At 36.8% G+C, this 18389-nt stretch overlaps 1 protein-coding gene across 2 annotated transcripts in view; it reads left to right on the top strand.

Moving 5' to 3' along the window:
• The window catches only part of for (cGMP-dependent protein kinase for), a 233158-nt gene that overhangs the window by 116829 nt on the left and 97940 nt on the right, over positions 1-18389 (top strand). For both annotated transcript variants that reach the window (XM_033472767.2, XM_033472804.2), the window contains exon 2: positions 11774-11940. In XM_033472767.2, coding sequence (XP_033328658.1) covers positions 11774-11940 — 167 coding nt within the window. The remainder of the gene's footprint in view (positions 1-11773; positions 11941-18389) is intronic.

The following is an 18389-nucleotide window of genomic DNA, read 5'->3' as shown; positions in this document are numbered from 1 at the left end:
CATTGCAACGAATTGACTATTGCAAAATAGCTTTTAGACATTGTCTACTAAATTAAGTAGTCCTTTTAACATTTCAAAAAGATGCAAGTTCTCTGATCCAGTTATTCGAAGATAATTCCGTTATAAAAGATACTGTCTCATTTATACTCATCGTTGTATAATGTATTATGTAATTCACAGAAAAACTAATAATGAATCACGTTAATTACATGATGTAATCATTATGATTATCTCGAAAGTAATTAAGTAATGAATTATTTAAGAAATGAATGAGTCAATGAGAAAGTCCAGAAACTATTCTCCTTGTCTATGGAGACAGTCGTGAATAATTTTGAGGCCATCGATCGAGATCGATGACTTCTACGAGGATCGCTAAAGCTATTATTAACAGTGAAATTTGATCGATGTTTACGCAATCTGGAATCATGATTTCGCTAATACAAATTACGTTACTGTGAAAGTACGTGACGACGTGTTGCATCGAGACTATTTCCAATTCAAAACGCGGAGCTTCGTTAAACTCCACACGCTGTTTCTTAATCACCGTGACTTGTTCTTAAACACTTTGCGATCTACTGCAAATCGTCTGGAATTTTTGTAATTTAACGATTTCAGAACAGACGTTCTTGCGTTATTGAACTTTTTCTAACAATAAATTGCTTTATCTCTATTATTTTCCCGGCAATAAGACAATGATGAAATTTTATCCGAAAAAAAACAGAATATGAAACTAAGATGTGGTGAAATTTTGTCGATTCTTGAAAATATTATACGTATTCATCGTTTTTGTGTTAAAAATTATTTTATGTTCTTCGAAGTTTCTAATAAGTTGCTTCATCTTTATTATTTTTGTGACAATAAGATGAAATTTTATCTTAAAAAATACAGAACATGGAAATGAGACGTTGCGAAACTATAAAAAATTTTAAAAATTAAAATAACTTAACTCCAATTAATTGTTCAAACGCTCCAAACGTGAATATACTTTGCTTTAGTAATTTCTCATTGACAGGTATTGCAAACTATATTTAATAAACAAAATGTTAAATAAACGTCCAGTTCTAAATAATTATTTATTACTAATGATAGAGCCTTAAAGCAGGAAAAATAATTTTCCACGAAATAACAGATAAATTAGAAAGACTTTTACTCGTTGAAACACTAATTAAGATAATAATTGTTAAACAATATGTAACTTATGACTGTTAAACAATATGTAATTTATGACTGCTGGGACAATATGTAACTAATAATTGTCAAACAATATTTGCTGTTATAGTATCTGTTAAACAATATGTAACTAACAAACAATATTTAATTGACAACTATTACGTAATATATAACTAATAATTGTCAAACAATATGTAAATAATTGTTTGATACATAATAATATATGTATATACGATATGTATATAATTGTCACACAGTATGCAACTAATAATTAAATTAAATTATTTGCACGTATATTATTACTGAAAGTGTCTTTTTCATTATTTAAATCTATTTTATCATTTCATGGAATGTACTGAAAGAACATAATTATTGATAGTATATTAAAATCGTTCGAACATAAGGAGTTTACCAGCACAGGGTTAATCGACGTTTATCACACCGTAATTGCACATTGCGTACACTTGCTCGTTCGAGGCACGTACGGTAATGCAGAACATATAACAGGTGCACCACGGTAAACATAGTTCGGCGCTTTTGATCTTTCATTCTGCGAATAAACGCAACCATTTGCTTCGTATCATCGACTGCAACCATCGTTAAGTGTTAAGATGCGGTTTGTTAATGCGACAGTTGCTTTGAAGTCTCCCGGAGCGCTACTCGTGAAACTGCCATTATTATTATCTTCGTAATACTACCCACGCAATATAAATAAATTTTGTCATTCTGTGTTTTCAAACTCTGCTCGATGGAATTAATTGTGTTGCCTGGTGCAATTATGTCCCCAGCACCTTTTTATCAAAATTAACTTTAAATGCAAGAATTTGATTTTTGAAAAACATGATCATTCGAAGTCTTAGAAAATAATTAGGCATTTAACATTCCTGTACTATGCAACGATTAAATCAAATTTTATTGTTTTAAGTTACAGTTTTGAGCTGTTTTGAGTTGAAAGTACATCGTCATTGTACATGTAAAGGAATTTTCTGATCATGAATGCGTATTGTCAATATAATATTGGCGATATATTAGTTTTGTCAATATAATATTGTTACGAATTACAACACTTCTCCCGCGTCTCGGCATTTTATTTACAATAGAGAACACGAACTATAATACAACTGAATTAGAATATGTTAGAGATCTTTGAATTAGATGGTGTTGATCGCTCGACGGTCCGATCCCGACTCTCCGATTGTCCGTTGATAAAACACCTCCGTGGCAACCCCTCTCTTCTATTTTTCTTTAAGGAGTTGCTCACAACAGGGCAGTTTCACATTACAGCGACTTGATTTGGACAAGTCGCCGTAACATTGCCCTCCTCGCCGAATGAGCGGCCGTCCCGGCCGCGGCAAATTTCACTTGTGTTGACCAACGACAATCGAACCGTTAATCCTGCCAGCTTCAGTCCTATAACCTCGAACTATCGTTCCATCGGACAACTGACAGGTAACCTCCACCGCAAGTACTTCTGTCTGAAAAGTAGGTAAACAAGGAAAGAATGTAATTAGTTACCCAGGTGGCCTTTTCCAGACAGTTTACGTCCTGACATTTGTCCTCCGTCTCAAGGGAAAACCACCAAAAAAACCTTGAGCAGAACGTCAGTACTTCTACGACGCGTACAGCTCTAATCTCTGTCGCTCACCCTTCCTCTTAATTCTTCGTTTTGAGGCTTGAGCGTTTCTTTCTTGAAGAAGTTTTGAGAACTTCTCACTTGCAGACTTCCCGGGAGTTCCCTGCTCTGATCAATCACCAAAACTCTTTCCCGGATGCACCTCCAATCACCACAGGATACTACCTGCAGTAATATGGGATCCGGTGCATCTCATTTTGTGGACCAGTCAGGAAAGGGTGTACCCTCCTGAGAACACGTCCCCACTCCCCAATGGGAGGACGTAATCTTCCAGAGGATACAACTTCCTTCCCCCATCGAACCGTTACTTCCACAAATGGAAAGAGCTCAGCGTGTCAGTACACAGATCACTCCCTCGTCTTCTGCGAAGAAACGTCCTCTTCTTGGGTGAGAGACAGTCAAAGGCTTCTGTGTACAGCGTCGTAGCGAGCCAAGCGGTTAACGTGTACGATCTTCGGTTTCGACTTCGGAGAACGAGTTACACGATAAATAATGTCGTTCAGGCGGTCCTGTACCACATAAGGACCTTCCCACGCGGACTGCAACTTGGGACATTTTCCTTTCGTCCTTCGTGGTTGGAACAGCCATACTTTCTCGCCTGTAGCAAACGTAATTGAATTAGCGTAAACATCATACCAAGATTTCATTTTGTCTCCGCTAATTCTCAGTCTCTGGCGAATAAATTCATGAATTTTAGCCAGTCTGATACGCGTTTGCTGAACAAACTCGTCCTCCTCATATCTTGATTCAGGCGGGAGTCTTCTCTGAAGATCCATTGGAAGTCGAAGCTCTCTACCAGTGAGAATCATCGATGGAGTGTTCTTCATTGTCTCGTGTCTGCTTGAGCGATAGGATAGTAAAAATAACGGTATCCAATCGTCCCAATCCCGTTGATGATCCGCTACAAACATTGACAAATACTGCAGCAGAGTCCGAATCAACCTCTCCACGAGCCCATCAGATTGTGGATGCAAAGGAGTAGTGCGAGTCTTCTTAATACCAAGCAGCACCATCAACCGCTTGAAGACCGCCGACTCAAAATTTCTCCCCTGATCCGAATGAAGTTCCAACGGTACGCCATGACGACTTACAACTTCTGTAAGAAGGGCCTTCGCAACAGTCGTCGCGCGCTGGTCCGGCAACGGAACTACCTCCGGCCATTTCGTAAAATAATCCACAACGACCAGCGCATACTTGTTACCAGCCGCAGACTTCGGAAACGGTCCCACAATGTCGAGCGCTACCCTTTCAAACGGTGCCCCGACATTATAAATCTTGAGAGGTCCATGTCCCCTCTCCCTCGGACCTTTCCTTGCGACACAAGTATTACATCGACGACACCAGTCTTCCACATCCTTGCGATTATCAGGCCAGTAAAACTTTCGACGTACCCTGTCCAGAGTTTTGTTCACTCCGAAATGGCCACCCGCCGGTGTATCATGACAATCTGTCATCACCGAGCTTACCATTTCTCTTGGAACCATCAGTAACCACTTGTTACTTTTTCCATCAGGGGATTCCCACTTACGAAACAGTAGATCCTCGTACACTTCCAAGGAATCCCAGATTGATACGAGATATTTAATTCTCGTATTCCTGTCCGAAATCTCCTGCCAATCGGGCCTGCTACCCTCTTTTTTTCTTGACAGGATGAAACCAATTTCTTCATCCTCCTCCTGTTTTCTCCTCCACTCTTCAAAATCAAATGTTTCGCAGAGTGTCCGCAGAACTACGTCTCCATTTTCTTCCGTCTTCTCCTCCAGGCGCTTGCATCGCGCACAATCCTGCGATTCGCAAGGCCTGCGAGAAAGACCGTCCGCGTTCTGATGGAGTCTTCCTTCCCGGTGTTTCACCTCAAAGTCATATCCCTGAATCCGCTCGATCCAACGTGCTACCTGTCCTTCCGGATTCTTGAAAGACAGCAACCAACGTAAAGCAGCGTGATCGGTCCTCAGAAGGAATCTACGCCCATAAAGGTAATGATGAAAATGTTCAATAGATTTCACTATCGCTAATAGTTCCTTCCGAGTAACGCAATAATTCTTCTCAGCTTTTCCTAGCGTCTTGGAGAAGTAGGCGATTACTCTCTCCCGACCTTGCTGAATTTGAGAAAGAACTGCTCCAATTGCAAAATTTGAGGCATCCGTGTCCAAAATGAATTCTGTATTAACCGACGGATAAGAAAGAATGGGTGACTCCATCAATTTCCTTTTTAAATCCTCGAACGAATGTTCCGCTTCTTCCGTCCACACGAAGATTTTCTCGTTCTCGGTCAAACGATGTAAGGGCTTCGCAATATCGGCGAAATTTTTAACAAACTTCCGATAATAAGTGCAAAGACCCAGGAAACTCTTCAACTCGGTCTTATTCTTCGGCACCGGCCAATTCTTTACTGCATCCAATTTTTCAGGATCAGTTTGTACACCCATCTCGGATACTACGTGTCCAAGATATTTCACTTCTTTGCAGAAGAAATTACACTTCTTCGGGCTCATCAGCAAGCAAGCTTTCCTTAGGCGAGCAAGTACCTTCCGCAGACGTTGTACTTCCTGTTCAAAACTTCTACCGAAAATTATGATGTCGTCGAGGTATACCAAACAAATCTTCCAGTTTAAGCCTCTTAAGATGTTGTCCATTAGACGTTCAAAGGTAGCTGGTGCGTTACAAAGACCAAATGGCATGACTTTGAACTGCCATAATCCAGTACCCACACAAAAGGCAGTCTTTTCCTTATGTACAGGATCCATGGATATCTGCCAATATCCACTTTGTAAGTCGATAGTCGAGAACCAACAGGAGCCATCCAAAGCGTCCAGCGTATCTTCTATCCTTGGAAGGGGGTACGAATCTTTCTTGGTGATATTGTTCAGACGCCTGTAATCCACGCAAAATCTGATGGACCCGTCCTTCTTCTTGACCAATACCACGGGTGAAGACCAGGGGCTTTGAGACTTTTCTATGACTCCTTGTCGTTCCATTTTCGACAATAATTCATCTACTTCTGAACGTCGATGAAGAGGTAATCGTCGGGGTGCCTGTTTTATGGGAAGACTGTCACCGGTATCTATCTTGTGACATACTACGTCACATTTTCCCACCTCTTCGGAATCTTTCGCAAAAACATCTGCAAATTCCGTCAATAACTCGGCAAAAGTTTTCTTTTGCTCTGCGGACAGGTTTATAGAACATCTCTGATGAAGATCCTGAAGATGATCCGGTACTAATGTATTCCTGTTTTTCTTTATCTCCTTCGTAGCCGAATCTTCTCCATACTTCAGCAACGGCACTTGCATTCCTTTCAAATGAAGAACCTCGTTTGTAAAGTCTAGTTGACAGGCATGCTTTTTAAGAAATTCGATTCCTAAAATGCATTCTTCCATCATACTGACGAAGAAGAACTCTTCTTCGGTCTCGACTTCTCCAATAGAAACAGGTAGATGCTTTTTACCAAAAATCGGTAATCTCTGACCGGAGACTGAAAAAATCTTCACTCCTGTCATGCTCGCCGAACTATTCTGCCTTGTAGCATAAGTTTCCCGTAGAAGGTTAACCGATGAGCCCGTGTCCAAGATGATTTTCCTTTTCTTCGCTCCAACGATGCCTTCGACGAAGAAAATCCCTCGCTGAATAGGTTCCAAACGCAGCACGACAGGGGGAAAAACGGAAGATGAAGTCGGACTATCCCCCATTATACCGACTTCTTGAAGTTTCCCTGCGAAGTCTCCTTCCTTATTTTCTTTAAACAATCCCGCTGGAGGTGGCCCTTTTTTCCACAGCTCCAGCAATGCGGCAACTCCCGTTGATGTCCAACCACTCGTTCAGAATGCCGTTCAGCCGCACGTTCCAGCATTCCCTCGGAAGTAAAGGGACGTTTTAAATTCCGTTCAATCGTTTGTGTTTTTTGAGAGCTTAATTTATTGAGAGCTTCCATCTCTAGAGCTCTGGTCACCGTAGCTCTAAGAGATGTAAGACTTTCATATCTCAACATTCTCTTCATCTCTTCATTGGCCAACGCCGTCACAAACTGAGATGCGGCCAAGCGATCCCGAACATCCATTGGACATTCAGAGAAAGCACATTGCGCCAGCCTCTCAATCTCCGTGGCCAATGCAGAAATTGACTCCCCTTGCCGCTGTTTATAATTTTGAAAAAGAACGTAATTTAGCTTCGAAAAGTTTTTTTGACCAAACCGAAACTCGATTGCCGAAACTATTTCTTTGAAGTCGAAATACTTATCGGCGGGAAGAGAAGTCAGTACTCCTCGAGCCGGACCATCCAACGAAGCAATTAAAGCCGCAGCTTTCTTTGCTTCGTCCCAGTCATTTACATTCGCGACCATTTCAAATTGAATTCGGTACTCATCCCATGACGTGGAACCGTCATAACGTGTCGGCTTCACGGAATATCCTAATCCAGTTTCGAAGCGTGTAGATTCACGACACGCAGGCAAGGATGGCACCGACTGTGAAGCAAATACAGGAACACTCGGAGCAAAAGGTACACTCGCGTTATATACACTATTAACATTATTTACAGCTGCGCCCGCACTATTTACACGCGCCTCCGAGTGTTCCACAGACGAGAATGCCGCAGAATTTAAGAGAGAATATCGCAATGAATCCGATAGCACCTGGCATTGGTTCTCGATCCTTGCTATCCTCTCTTCCATGCGAGCCTCTCGTTCGGACGCAGCAGCCTGTTCCCGTTCCTCGCGCTGAAGCCTGTCCGCTTCCAGTCGCGCCTCGAACTGCCTCTGCTGCTCCTGCAGTTGCTCGCATAATTCTTGTCGGAGGTTTGAAAACAGGATCTCCAATGCCGGCGTGACATTTTCGATCGATTCTTCGATCCCGGCTGAGCCCCCAATGTTACGAATTACAACACTTCTCCCGCGTCTCGGCATTTTATTTACAATAGAGAACACGAACTATAATACAACTGAATTAGAATATGTTAGAGATCTTTGAATTAGATGGTGTTGATCGCTCGACGGTCCGATCCCGACTCTCCGATTGTCCGTTGATAAAACACCTCCGTGGCAACCCCTCTCTTCTATTTTTCTTTAAGGAGTTGCTCACAACAGGGCAGTTTCACATTACAGCGACTTGATTTGGACAAGTCGCCGTAACAATATTAACAATATTTTAGTTCTATTAATATAACATTACCAATATTTTAGTTTCGTCAATTTGAAATTGAAGGTATTTTAGTGTTGTCAATTTAAAATTGAGGATATTTTAGTTTTGTCAATATAATATTAACAATATTTTAGTTCTATTAATATAACATTACCAATATTTTAGTTTCGTCAATTTGAAATTGAAGGTATTTTAGTGTTGTCAATTTAAAATTGAGGATATTTTAGTTTTGTCAATATAATATTAACAATATTTTAGTATTGTCAATGTGATAGTGACATTATTATTATCGATGTAATATTAACAATATTTTAGTATTATCAATGTGATATTAACATTATTTTAAGGTTTACAATATACAGTAGAAACAAATTGCTATATTGTCAATATTTCAAATATTTACGAGTTAATTAAATGACAATTACTTACATATTTTTATTCGTTCGTTTTTTCATTTGCAATGCTAAAATATAATAACTGTAAAAATTGTCTTCTTACTGATCATCGTTGTACCAACGCTAATTAACGATATTGTTAATGAATATTGACGATCAAAGTGCGAAGTTTATGCACTTATAGCAAAAATTAATGCATTAAATACAAAACTGTGAAGAAGAAAAATGATTTGACAATAATGTCGCATTGTTTTCGAGTTGCTGTAATAATTAAATGAAGAAATACATTTTTGTTTAATACTATCTTAACCTATTTATAGCAAGTTATTTTTATAATCATTATAGGAACGTTTACAAAGTCGATTAAGGAAATGTGATTAAATTTGGAAACTAATTTGGAACTAAAACTTTTAAAGATGTCTTTCGAATTCTTTAATAAAATTATTGTTGTATTAGAATTTAAATATATTTTAGAAAAATGTTTCTTGACTCCTTTTCCCAAAAATAGTGATAAATTATAATTTTAAGAAGTGTCTTTTGACTCGTTTGATAAAAATAGCGTTAACAGCTGTTTCTTGCAGTTGATTTAAAAATATCTTACTTTGCATAAAGGTGCACAGTCTGGTAATTAATATCGAGAACCTTGAGATATTGACAATGATATTGAACACCGAGCGCAGCTTTAGTTAACTGCGTTTTCTACGCACGAACAAATCAATGTTTCTGTTTTATGCACCCTACTTCAGAGCTATTATTTTACCTTCCGTTTTATCAATATTCTGAGACGTTTAACGACTATGTTAACATTTCGTACACGTTTCTGCGAAAAAAATTATTTTCCTCAGCAGAACGCTTATTTAGCAGGTAATCTAACAGTTATATTACACTATGTACACTATTTATAAATGATTATATGTGAATAAACGAAGCTAATGTTGACATTTTTTTACGTTAATACTAAAATTGATCCACGTTAATTTTTGTGCAATATCGTGCACATTTTTCTGGCAGCGTTAATGAAAAAGTATATTATCGAACAAAATGGTTAAAATCGAAGCAAACATGATTTAATAAGAAATACATATTACTTGCAACGAGACATACAATGAAAATTTGTTATAGTGCATCTGATGTATGAGTTAGTGTCATTTGTGAAAAAAAATACCTTTTTCCTGACGTTTGAATATCGTTTGATAATAATGCTAATAAATATTAACAATAATAATAGTAATGTCTATTCAGTTTCATAGGCAAGACTGGAACTTTGTTTACATGTATTATGCAAATTACAGTTAATAACTATTCTTTTACTGACATTATTAATCAATTCAACCTAAAAATATATTAACTAATTAGTCCATTGGTACGGGATAACAGTTCTTCATTCATTACAATTTACATACTGAATTTTGTCAGTTTTCAATTTTTACGAAACTCAATTTTTATCCTCCAATTAAAAACCATTCATATTACAATACATTTTGTTAAAATTTGATTTTCATTGAAGCTAAACTAAATTACAGTATAACAATTCATTCTTTTCAAACAGTTTTAGACATTTGGATACATTCAATGCAACAACTTACAATTCCAGTAGAAAATTATTTATAATAAATTGTACTGCTTTATAAAAATGTCAACATTAACTGTAGTTTTGCGCGATTTTCATTGTAATATATGATTGAACAAGCAAATTTATTTTCTTATTTCCTATGAAACCATTTACATAATTTCAATAAATTGCAAAACGAAAAATATATTTTAAACCGGTCTCTTAACCAACAGAATTCGCATAATTGCGAAAAATAATATATAGGGAGGGGGGCACAACTCTTCGTCGATTTTCGTTTACATACTCTCACCGAGTGACATTTTAAAAACATTATAAAGCAAATCAGATGTGAAATTTTTAAAATCTACCTTTTTAAAAAGTTTTAACAATTGAATATAACAACTCAAATAAATCAACTATCAGAGATTTAAACTACTATTCTTTCAACTTGGTACCGAAAACCAAAATTTACTCGAGTTATTAACACTCTGTACTCGGGTCCTTTTGGACCCAGAATATAAATATTGATGTCTGTCAAATAATTTAAATTTCCACACACTTCGCTAAATTAAAAAATATGGCAACAAAAATCGATAAATAAAACTATAAATGATCCTGATCATACTAATTGTATCTTACATGTTTGTCAAAAAGATCCGCCGCTCGAATGTTAAACTGCAACTTTCTCATATTATTCTGCAATTATTTGAGTCTCTACTATCTAATTAAGCAATCTTATACGTGGATCAAGGATATTCCGGTAGAATCGCAAAAACGAGAAAGTTACTGGCAATATCACAAGTCACGAAAATTTAAAATAAGTGACATTTTGTCTGAACGTGCAACTTTTACTTTCCACTTTCCTTTCGTTGGTTGAACTATTCCTCTGCTATACGAAATTCCTTGCGGATTACACTTGAATCCTTCCACGTTGAACTTGTCGTTAAACATGTTAAACATGCTAAATTTCGCGTAGAACTTCATTTTAAAAATGTAAAATCTCGTGTTAAACTTTATGTTAAACATGCTAAATTTCGAGCCGAGCTTCGTCTCTTAAACATGTTAAACTTCAAATCAAACATGTTAAATTTCGTGTTAAACTTCATGTTAAACATGCCAAATTTCGTGTTAAACATGTTATATTTTGTTTTAAATTTCATGTTAAATTTAATATTCTTCATGTTAAATAACAATTTGATGTTAAATTTCATGTTTAAAAGGCCAAGAGAACATCGCAAGAAATAAATGGGTCATTACTATACCGCAGATCTTACGCATTTATAAGAATGATGATACAAACATGGTGAACATGGTAAAAACATTCAACCTCTCAGGTGTGAACGACGAGTATGCTCGTCATGGAGAAATTTCACCTGTTACTATAGACATATTCAACTTACGATTGCAATTAAAATTTTTGTGTTATACGCATTTATAAACTTCATACATTTTAGAATAATTACAGAAGCACTTCCTGACAGCACGTTCTCATTCGTTACGCTTTCATGTTTGTAGTCAAAGATCATTCATCAAGGTTGAGTCATTATACACATGGCTGAATGTATTTTAACGGCAGCTGCAGGATGCGGCACAAAAAATATGTGCACTTGTATGAAAATCAACATCGATGACCATGAAAACTCCGAAAAAATGACCTTGAAAAAAAGCTACTTTTTGCGTATTCGTCTCTTGATATCAATCAAATTCCATATAAGAAAATTTTTTGTAACGTCATTATTGAAGGAGATATTTAGGTGAAAACGTTTTTAGGTGAACCACCCTTTATAAAATAAAGCAATTGTGATCGCATAAATGACCGTGTGAAGAGATAAAGATCTGTTAAAGAAATTAATGTTGTAAATAAAATATTTTTATTTGTATTTTACAGGTCTCGTGACTTGATTAAAGCTGCCATCTTGGACAATGACTTCATGAAGAATTTGGAGCTGACGCAGATCAGGGAAATTGTTGACTGCATGTATTCTGTTACGTTTTCTGCGGGTTCGACTATTATACGCGAAGGAGATGTCGGGTCTATTGTTTATGTCATGGAGGGTAAGTTTTAATATTAATTTTATCTTACTGCTTCCTTTTAACCTTTCAACTGTATTAATATTAATATTAAGTAATGAAATAGAGAATATTAATAATTCTATCGTTTGTTCCTTTATTCGTTGTTCAGTTAAAATAGTTACACATGTTTTATGTGGTTATATCTTAATTTTGTTAAAAAACAATTCGTAATCGAAATGTAACATAAAACAGTGTATTTTGTATCATCTCCTGAAACTTAAGAACAATTTGAACTCGTTGCTGTTAACAAAATCTTAACAAACACTACTTAAAAATTGTCAACAGCACACGATGATAAAAATCAGTATTATGAATATGCATTGAACTGTTTTAATCTTAATAATTATTGCATGTAGAGTGGATTAGAATTATGAATGCAGTTAATTAAAGTTTAAAATAAAAAGTAAAAATGATAATAATAAAGCATAAACATAAATATAAATTCTTTTAAAAAATGATATAAGACCAAAATTACGCTTGTACAACAGCAATTTTCTATTATGATAACAAGACCGTCTTTATAGATTTTGATGCGCAATTTGTTCCTAAAGCCATTTGTTCTTAAAACGATCACGTTGCGGTCTACCTACACAGATATACATATATTTAGTATTGGGTTGGCAACTAAGTAATTGCCGATTTGTTCAATGAAATAAAAAATTTTTTTTTACTTGGAATGAAGTTTAATCTGTAATGTATTTTCCATTTTGTTCGATGACCTTTTGCCATCTCTCTGACAACTTGAAAATTCCACGCTCGTAGAAAGTCTGATCCTTTTCGGCCAAAAACTGAGTTAAGTGAGATTTTACAGCGTCATCATCATTAAAAGTTTTACCACGAAGGGAGTTGTCCAGGGATCGAAATAAGTGGTAATCCGATGGCGCGAGATCAGGGCTATATGGTGGGTGTAACATCAATTCCCAACCAATATCCATGAATTTTTGCCGAGTGGACAAAGACGTGTGCGGTCTAGCATTGTCCTGGTGGAAAATGACACCTTTACGATTGACCAATTCTGGTCGCTTTTCCTTGACCGCTGCATTCAATTTGTCCAGTTGCTAACATTCACGAATAATATAAAAAATAACATAATAATAATAATAATAACAATTTTATAATATAACATTTACGGATATCATAAAAATGGGAGTGAGAGACATCTACAGGGTGTCCCACAATTATTTTAACAGCCGAAAATGAGGGGTAGCTGAGGTCATTTGAAGTAACTTTTTCCTTTGCGAATTTGCAATCTGAGGCTTTGTTTACGAGTTATTAACGAAAAACACTGGCCAATGAGAGGTGACGGTGCGAGGGAGAGGGTCCGCGAGAGAGTCCGCAACACGAGGCTTTGACAGAAGGTCGGGACGGACTCGATCCGCGTTCGAAGTATTGAACAAGTCACGAAGCGAGAACTTTCCAGATTTTTTTAACTACATAACAGTGATATTTTTAAGAAAAACGCTGTTCACCTTTACTTTAGAACGTCTGCAGAATATTTACTAATTTTTCGGACCCGAAATAATATGAAGTTTAACCGTGACAGCTGTTTTAATTTTCTGGTGTGCATGACACCTCGTGTGTACCATATGAAATTTTTATGCAAGGTGTACAGTGAAGATTAACGAATGATTTGCAAAGCTGATTTAATAATAAATAAGGGACGTAAAGGATTTGTTTATTAGAGAGATATGAAAAATATTATCAGTAAGAAACTCACCCATTTAGTTGAGGATGCATTTGCTGGCTGAAATTCATGATGTCGAAGGGCACTGACCTTGTACAACGTACAGCTGATCTTTCACTGCACTGTCACTAAACACTGATCACTTAATTAATCACTGATAATCCTAATCACTTGTGGATATTTAAGAAAGATCACTGAGACTCGTTCGCGGATAATCGTTTATTCGATGCGTTCGTTCGGAAGTCGACGTTTCACTGCCAAAAAATCGAGGCCTTGTCGTTCGTCTTTCGGCCGTCCGAGGAAATAACACCCGATACTATTTTCTTCGAAGCGCAGGGTACCGCCAAATGAAATAAACAAGATATGCCGAGACGTAAACTGTGTCCGACCCGCTGTCACCCTGCGCTCTTAGAACGTAATTAATGGCCGTGCGAAGAAAATGGTATCGAGTGTCATTTCCTCGGACGGCCGAACGAAGAACAACAAGGACCCACAGTCAAGGCCTGAATTTTTCGGCAGTGAAACGTCGACTTCCGAACGAACGCGTCGAATAAACGATTATCCGCGAACGAGTCTCAGTGATCTTTCTTAAATATCCACAAGTGATTCGGATTATCAGTGATTAAATAACTGATCAGTGTTTGGTGACAGTGCAGTGTAAGTGAACTTCGCAAATAACCATACCAGAAGTTCCACCGACAGTATCCCTCGAATGTTGCGGTCATCGACCTGGGATCAGCTGTTCGTTGTACGAGGTCAGTACGTACGAGTCAGCAAATGCATCCTCAACTAAATGGGTGAGTTTCTTATCGATAATATTTTTCATATTTCTCTAAAAAACAAATCCTTTACGTACCTTAACGCGATTATTTATTATTAAATCAGCTTTGCGAATCATTCGTTGAATTCTGTTCGTACACGGAGTTATTTAAATTAAAATATCATTTACGAACTTTGTTAATCTTCACTGTACACCTTGCATAAAAATTTCATATGGTACACATAAGGTGTCATGCACACCAGAAAATTAAAACGACTGTCACGGTTAAACTACATATTATTTCGAGTCCGAAAAATTAGTGAATATTCTTCAGACGTTCTAAAGTAAAGGTGAACAGCGTTTTTCTTAAAAATATCACTGTTATGTAGTTAAAAAAATCCGGAAAGTTCTCGCTTCGTGACTTGTTCAATACTTCGAACGCGGCTCGAGTCCGTCCCGACCTTCTGTCAAAGCCTCGTGCTGCGGACTCTCTCGCGGACCCTCTCTCTCGCACCGTCACCTCTCATTGGCCAGTGTTTTTCGTTAATAACTCGTAAACAAAGCCGCGGATTGCATTTTCGCAAAGGAAAAAGTTACTTCAAATGACCTCAGCTACCCCTCATTTTCGGCTGTTAAAATAATTGTGGGACACCCTGTATAACTGAGATTGGCAATTACTTAGTTGTCAACCCAATATTTACTTGTGCAGGTAAACTAATATAGTACTCTTTTCAAAAATAAAATTACATTCGATTCTGTGACACGTGTAATTAATATTTCAATTCTAACTAACGAGACACTAAGCCGTTAAGGAATACTAAGAGTCATTAAGATTACATTAAGGTTAAACAAGAGAAATGTTTTGAAAAAGTAACTTTAGCCCCGGACACAAAAATTAATCTACAGTTTACTTAGGACCGAGGTTCGAAAATATCAGATTACATTTTCGCCGGTGTCTTAAGCGCGCACCGGCGGTAATATAAACTTTATTTTATAAATACCGCGATACATTATCGCAGGTGTCGTTAGATCACGCTGGCGGTAGCATACAAGGTAAAACGCGATGAATGACCGTCTTTGATTGGTGGAGAAGACTACACCAAAAAGGGTGTATAAGCGGGCGATATTCAGACACCGTACCTTAGTTGAATTCGGTCGCTCAGTCATTCGTACATATATTACCTTCTCTCAAATAAAAATAAAAATAAAAGTTTTCACCCTTAGCACTCCGAACCATTCTGGACGTTGGCTACCAGCTACTCAGCGCCACTTTTCGGCAGAAACGGGCATTTACAAACCCTCGTATTATTTAGTATGAATCTGGCTGAAATCGAGAAATTTTCAAAAAAATCAATATTTTATTTTTTATAATTTTGTTATTGTTTGTTTTATAATTTTGTTTTGTTGTTATAATCGCTATCTATGCGAACTCTTTCACTCGTCGCCTTGTTGCTTGGACGATATTACTATCACTGCTATCAAAACGATAGACTAACTGTAGAAGAAAACCTTCTACATATCTGTAGTAACATTTCTGTGTAACATTTCTAACATATCTGTACAAACGTCTATCTGGAGCTCATCTTCACTACTACTTGTGTCATGAGACTCATTCGTGTTTGAACGTTTTGCCATTGTTCTAATAAAAAATATGAATAAATACATAGGTTGAAAATTTCTAATTGTTATTACTAACTCACAAGATAATATTTACCAAAAAAACTTTTACCAAACAATTTATTTACCAAGAGAAGAATCACTTTTCCGATTTTCTCACTCGTTAGATCTATCTATACCGCTCGACGCTTCAAACCAGACTGAGTTCAGCTTCGAAAATCTTTTCCTCCAGATTTTATGATTATAAATCTCACTATACAGTGCGTGCTATGTTCGCATACCGATCTTTCTTCTGCAAACTTGCCTTATCGCACTTTTCAAGTGGCGCCTTTCAAATGCTCGGACCGTCCTGAGCACGCCTCTCACGTTCTCGTCAAAACCCGCTGACATTTCTTGTATATACCTTAGTAATTTTACTATATTTTGATTTGATTTCTTGTGCCATTTCAAGAGAAAACTTCGGAGAAACATGCATGTCACAAAAAGTTGCGCTGAAATAACTCAATTCCCCGTAATCACTAATAAACTTTAATGTCCCACGAGAGGGGACAGCGGAGTGCAAAGAGTTAAGTATTCAAGGGAATGTAGCCACACAATAAATACAAATTTTACTTCTTCTGCTAAAGTAATTATTATAATCGAAAAACTTCTAGACATCGTTACTGGGAAGAAAATGGTACGGCAAGGGATTAATTCCCATGTGAATCACGCGAAACCGAGGACTGCATTTCGCGGTCAATTTTTGACTCGCGCGGCATGGAAGGGCGTAACAACGGCGCGGCGAACAATCGCACGAAACAATGGCCGACCTTCGTGGACGGACGGTGAACAAGTTACAATTAGGCGCGGCGACCGAGATTAAAACCCATTGCAATTCTGCCACTCAGAGCTCCTTTGGTCGAGACGATTTTCCGCCCATGCGCTCAATGTATCCATTAAAGTCTGACTAACTGCACCATTTATAACTGGAACGCATAGAAAAGTGTGCGGTCACGTGCGGCCACGTGCGGTTTCATCTGTACAACTAGGCTGACCGACGGGCAACCGCTTTGAAAATGGTACAGCTTAGTTGTACCGAATTGGTATCAAATTTGAAAATGTTCGGCCTTTCGAATAGACCAATTTGTACATTAATGTTTAGACCGCGGATGTTTATGCACGATGGATATGCAAAATGCATATGACATTAATGCACAAAAAATGGGCAAAACATGCACGATGTTATTATGTATATACTATATTTTTAATGTTAAGTGTAATATTAAGGATCAAGAAGCGTTTTACGATTATTCTGATGTATTATACTTCGAATTATGATACATCGCAAGCATTTTTTTTTAATTTGATGGCGTTAGTGATGGCATTTAGTAGGTGACGTTTGTCGGTAAAACTTAATCTGTAGGCCGAAAATGACTCCTCTATGTCACATGATGTTATCAATGTGCACATTTAAATCTATTATTGTTAAGTAATTGTGATTTTCGATCGCACTTTACACTTTCATTGCATGTTTGACAATATGATTTTCATCACTGATGAAATTGGAATCAGCGCATATTTAAATTAATTATTATTAATTAATTGTGATTTTTGATCGCACTTTACACTTTTATTGCATGTTTGACAATATGATTTTCATCACTGATGAAATTGGAATCAGCGCATATTTAAATTAATTATTATTAATTAATTGTGATTTTTGATCGCACTTTACACTTTTATTGCATATTTGACAATATGATTTTCATCAATGATGAAATTGGGATCGTCTTAGATCCAGCTTTTCATTAATGGAATTTTACATTTCCGAATTTCCAAATTCACCTCGTTGTTTCAATAAAAAAAACTGAACTGTTCGAATTCGAAATACTAGTAGCCACACCTGATGTTCTATTACCAACTCAATGTTTTGAAAACGTGGTTTGCTGTGACTCGCATTAATATTCGGACACGATATTGTTAGAAGAATCATTGCTCCTTCTTATTGTTTATGATAGTATTATTGAATCAATTGTTTTCTCATATAATAAAGCACTTCTTAAAGTAAGTAGAACCATCAATTTTGTTTATTTATTGCAGATGTTCTTTTGTATAATAAGCGATAAACAAGATTGTGACAAAATTTAACGTCGCAAAAATATTCGGACAGTCAATGAATTACATTAATTTTATATAAAATGAAAATCTTTTTAATCAGGTTATCATAATATTAATATTTTGTCGGTTGACCCTTTTGTTTTATTACTTCATGTAATCGCTTGAGCATGTTACAGATGATTTTATTTAAATAATCCGGCGAAATCCGTTTCTATTCGTCTAACAAACGTTGTTTTATCTCTGTTGTTGACTTTGTAGGTGTTGTACGAATTT

This window comes from Megalopta genalis, chromosome 4, assembly GCF_051020955.1.
Source record: "Megalopta genalis isolate 19385.01 chromosome 4, iyMegGena1_principal, whole genome shotgun sequence".
Lineage (NCBI taxonomy): Eukaryota > Metazoa > Arthropoda > Insecta > Hymenoptera > Halictidae > Megalopta > Megalopta genalis.
Note: the sequence above shows the minus strand (reverse complement) of the source record. Positions and strands in the feature narration are given on the sequence as shown.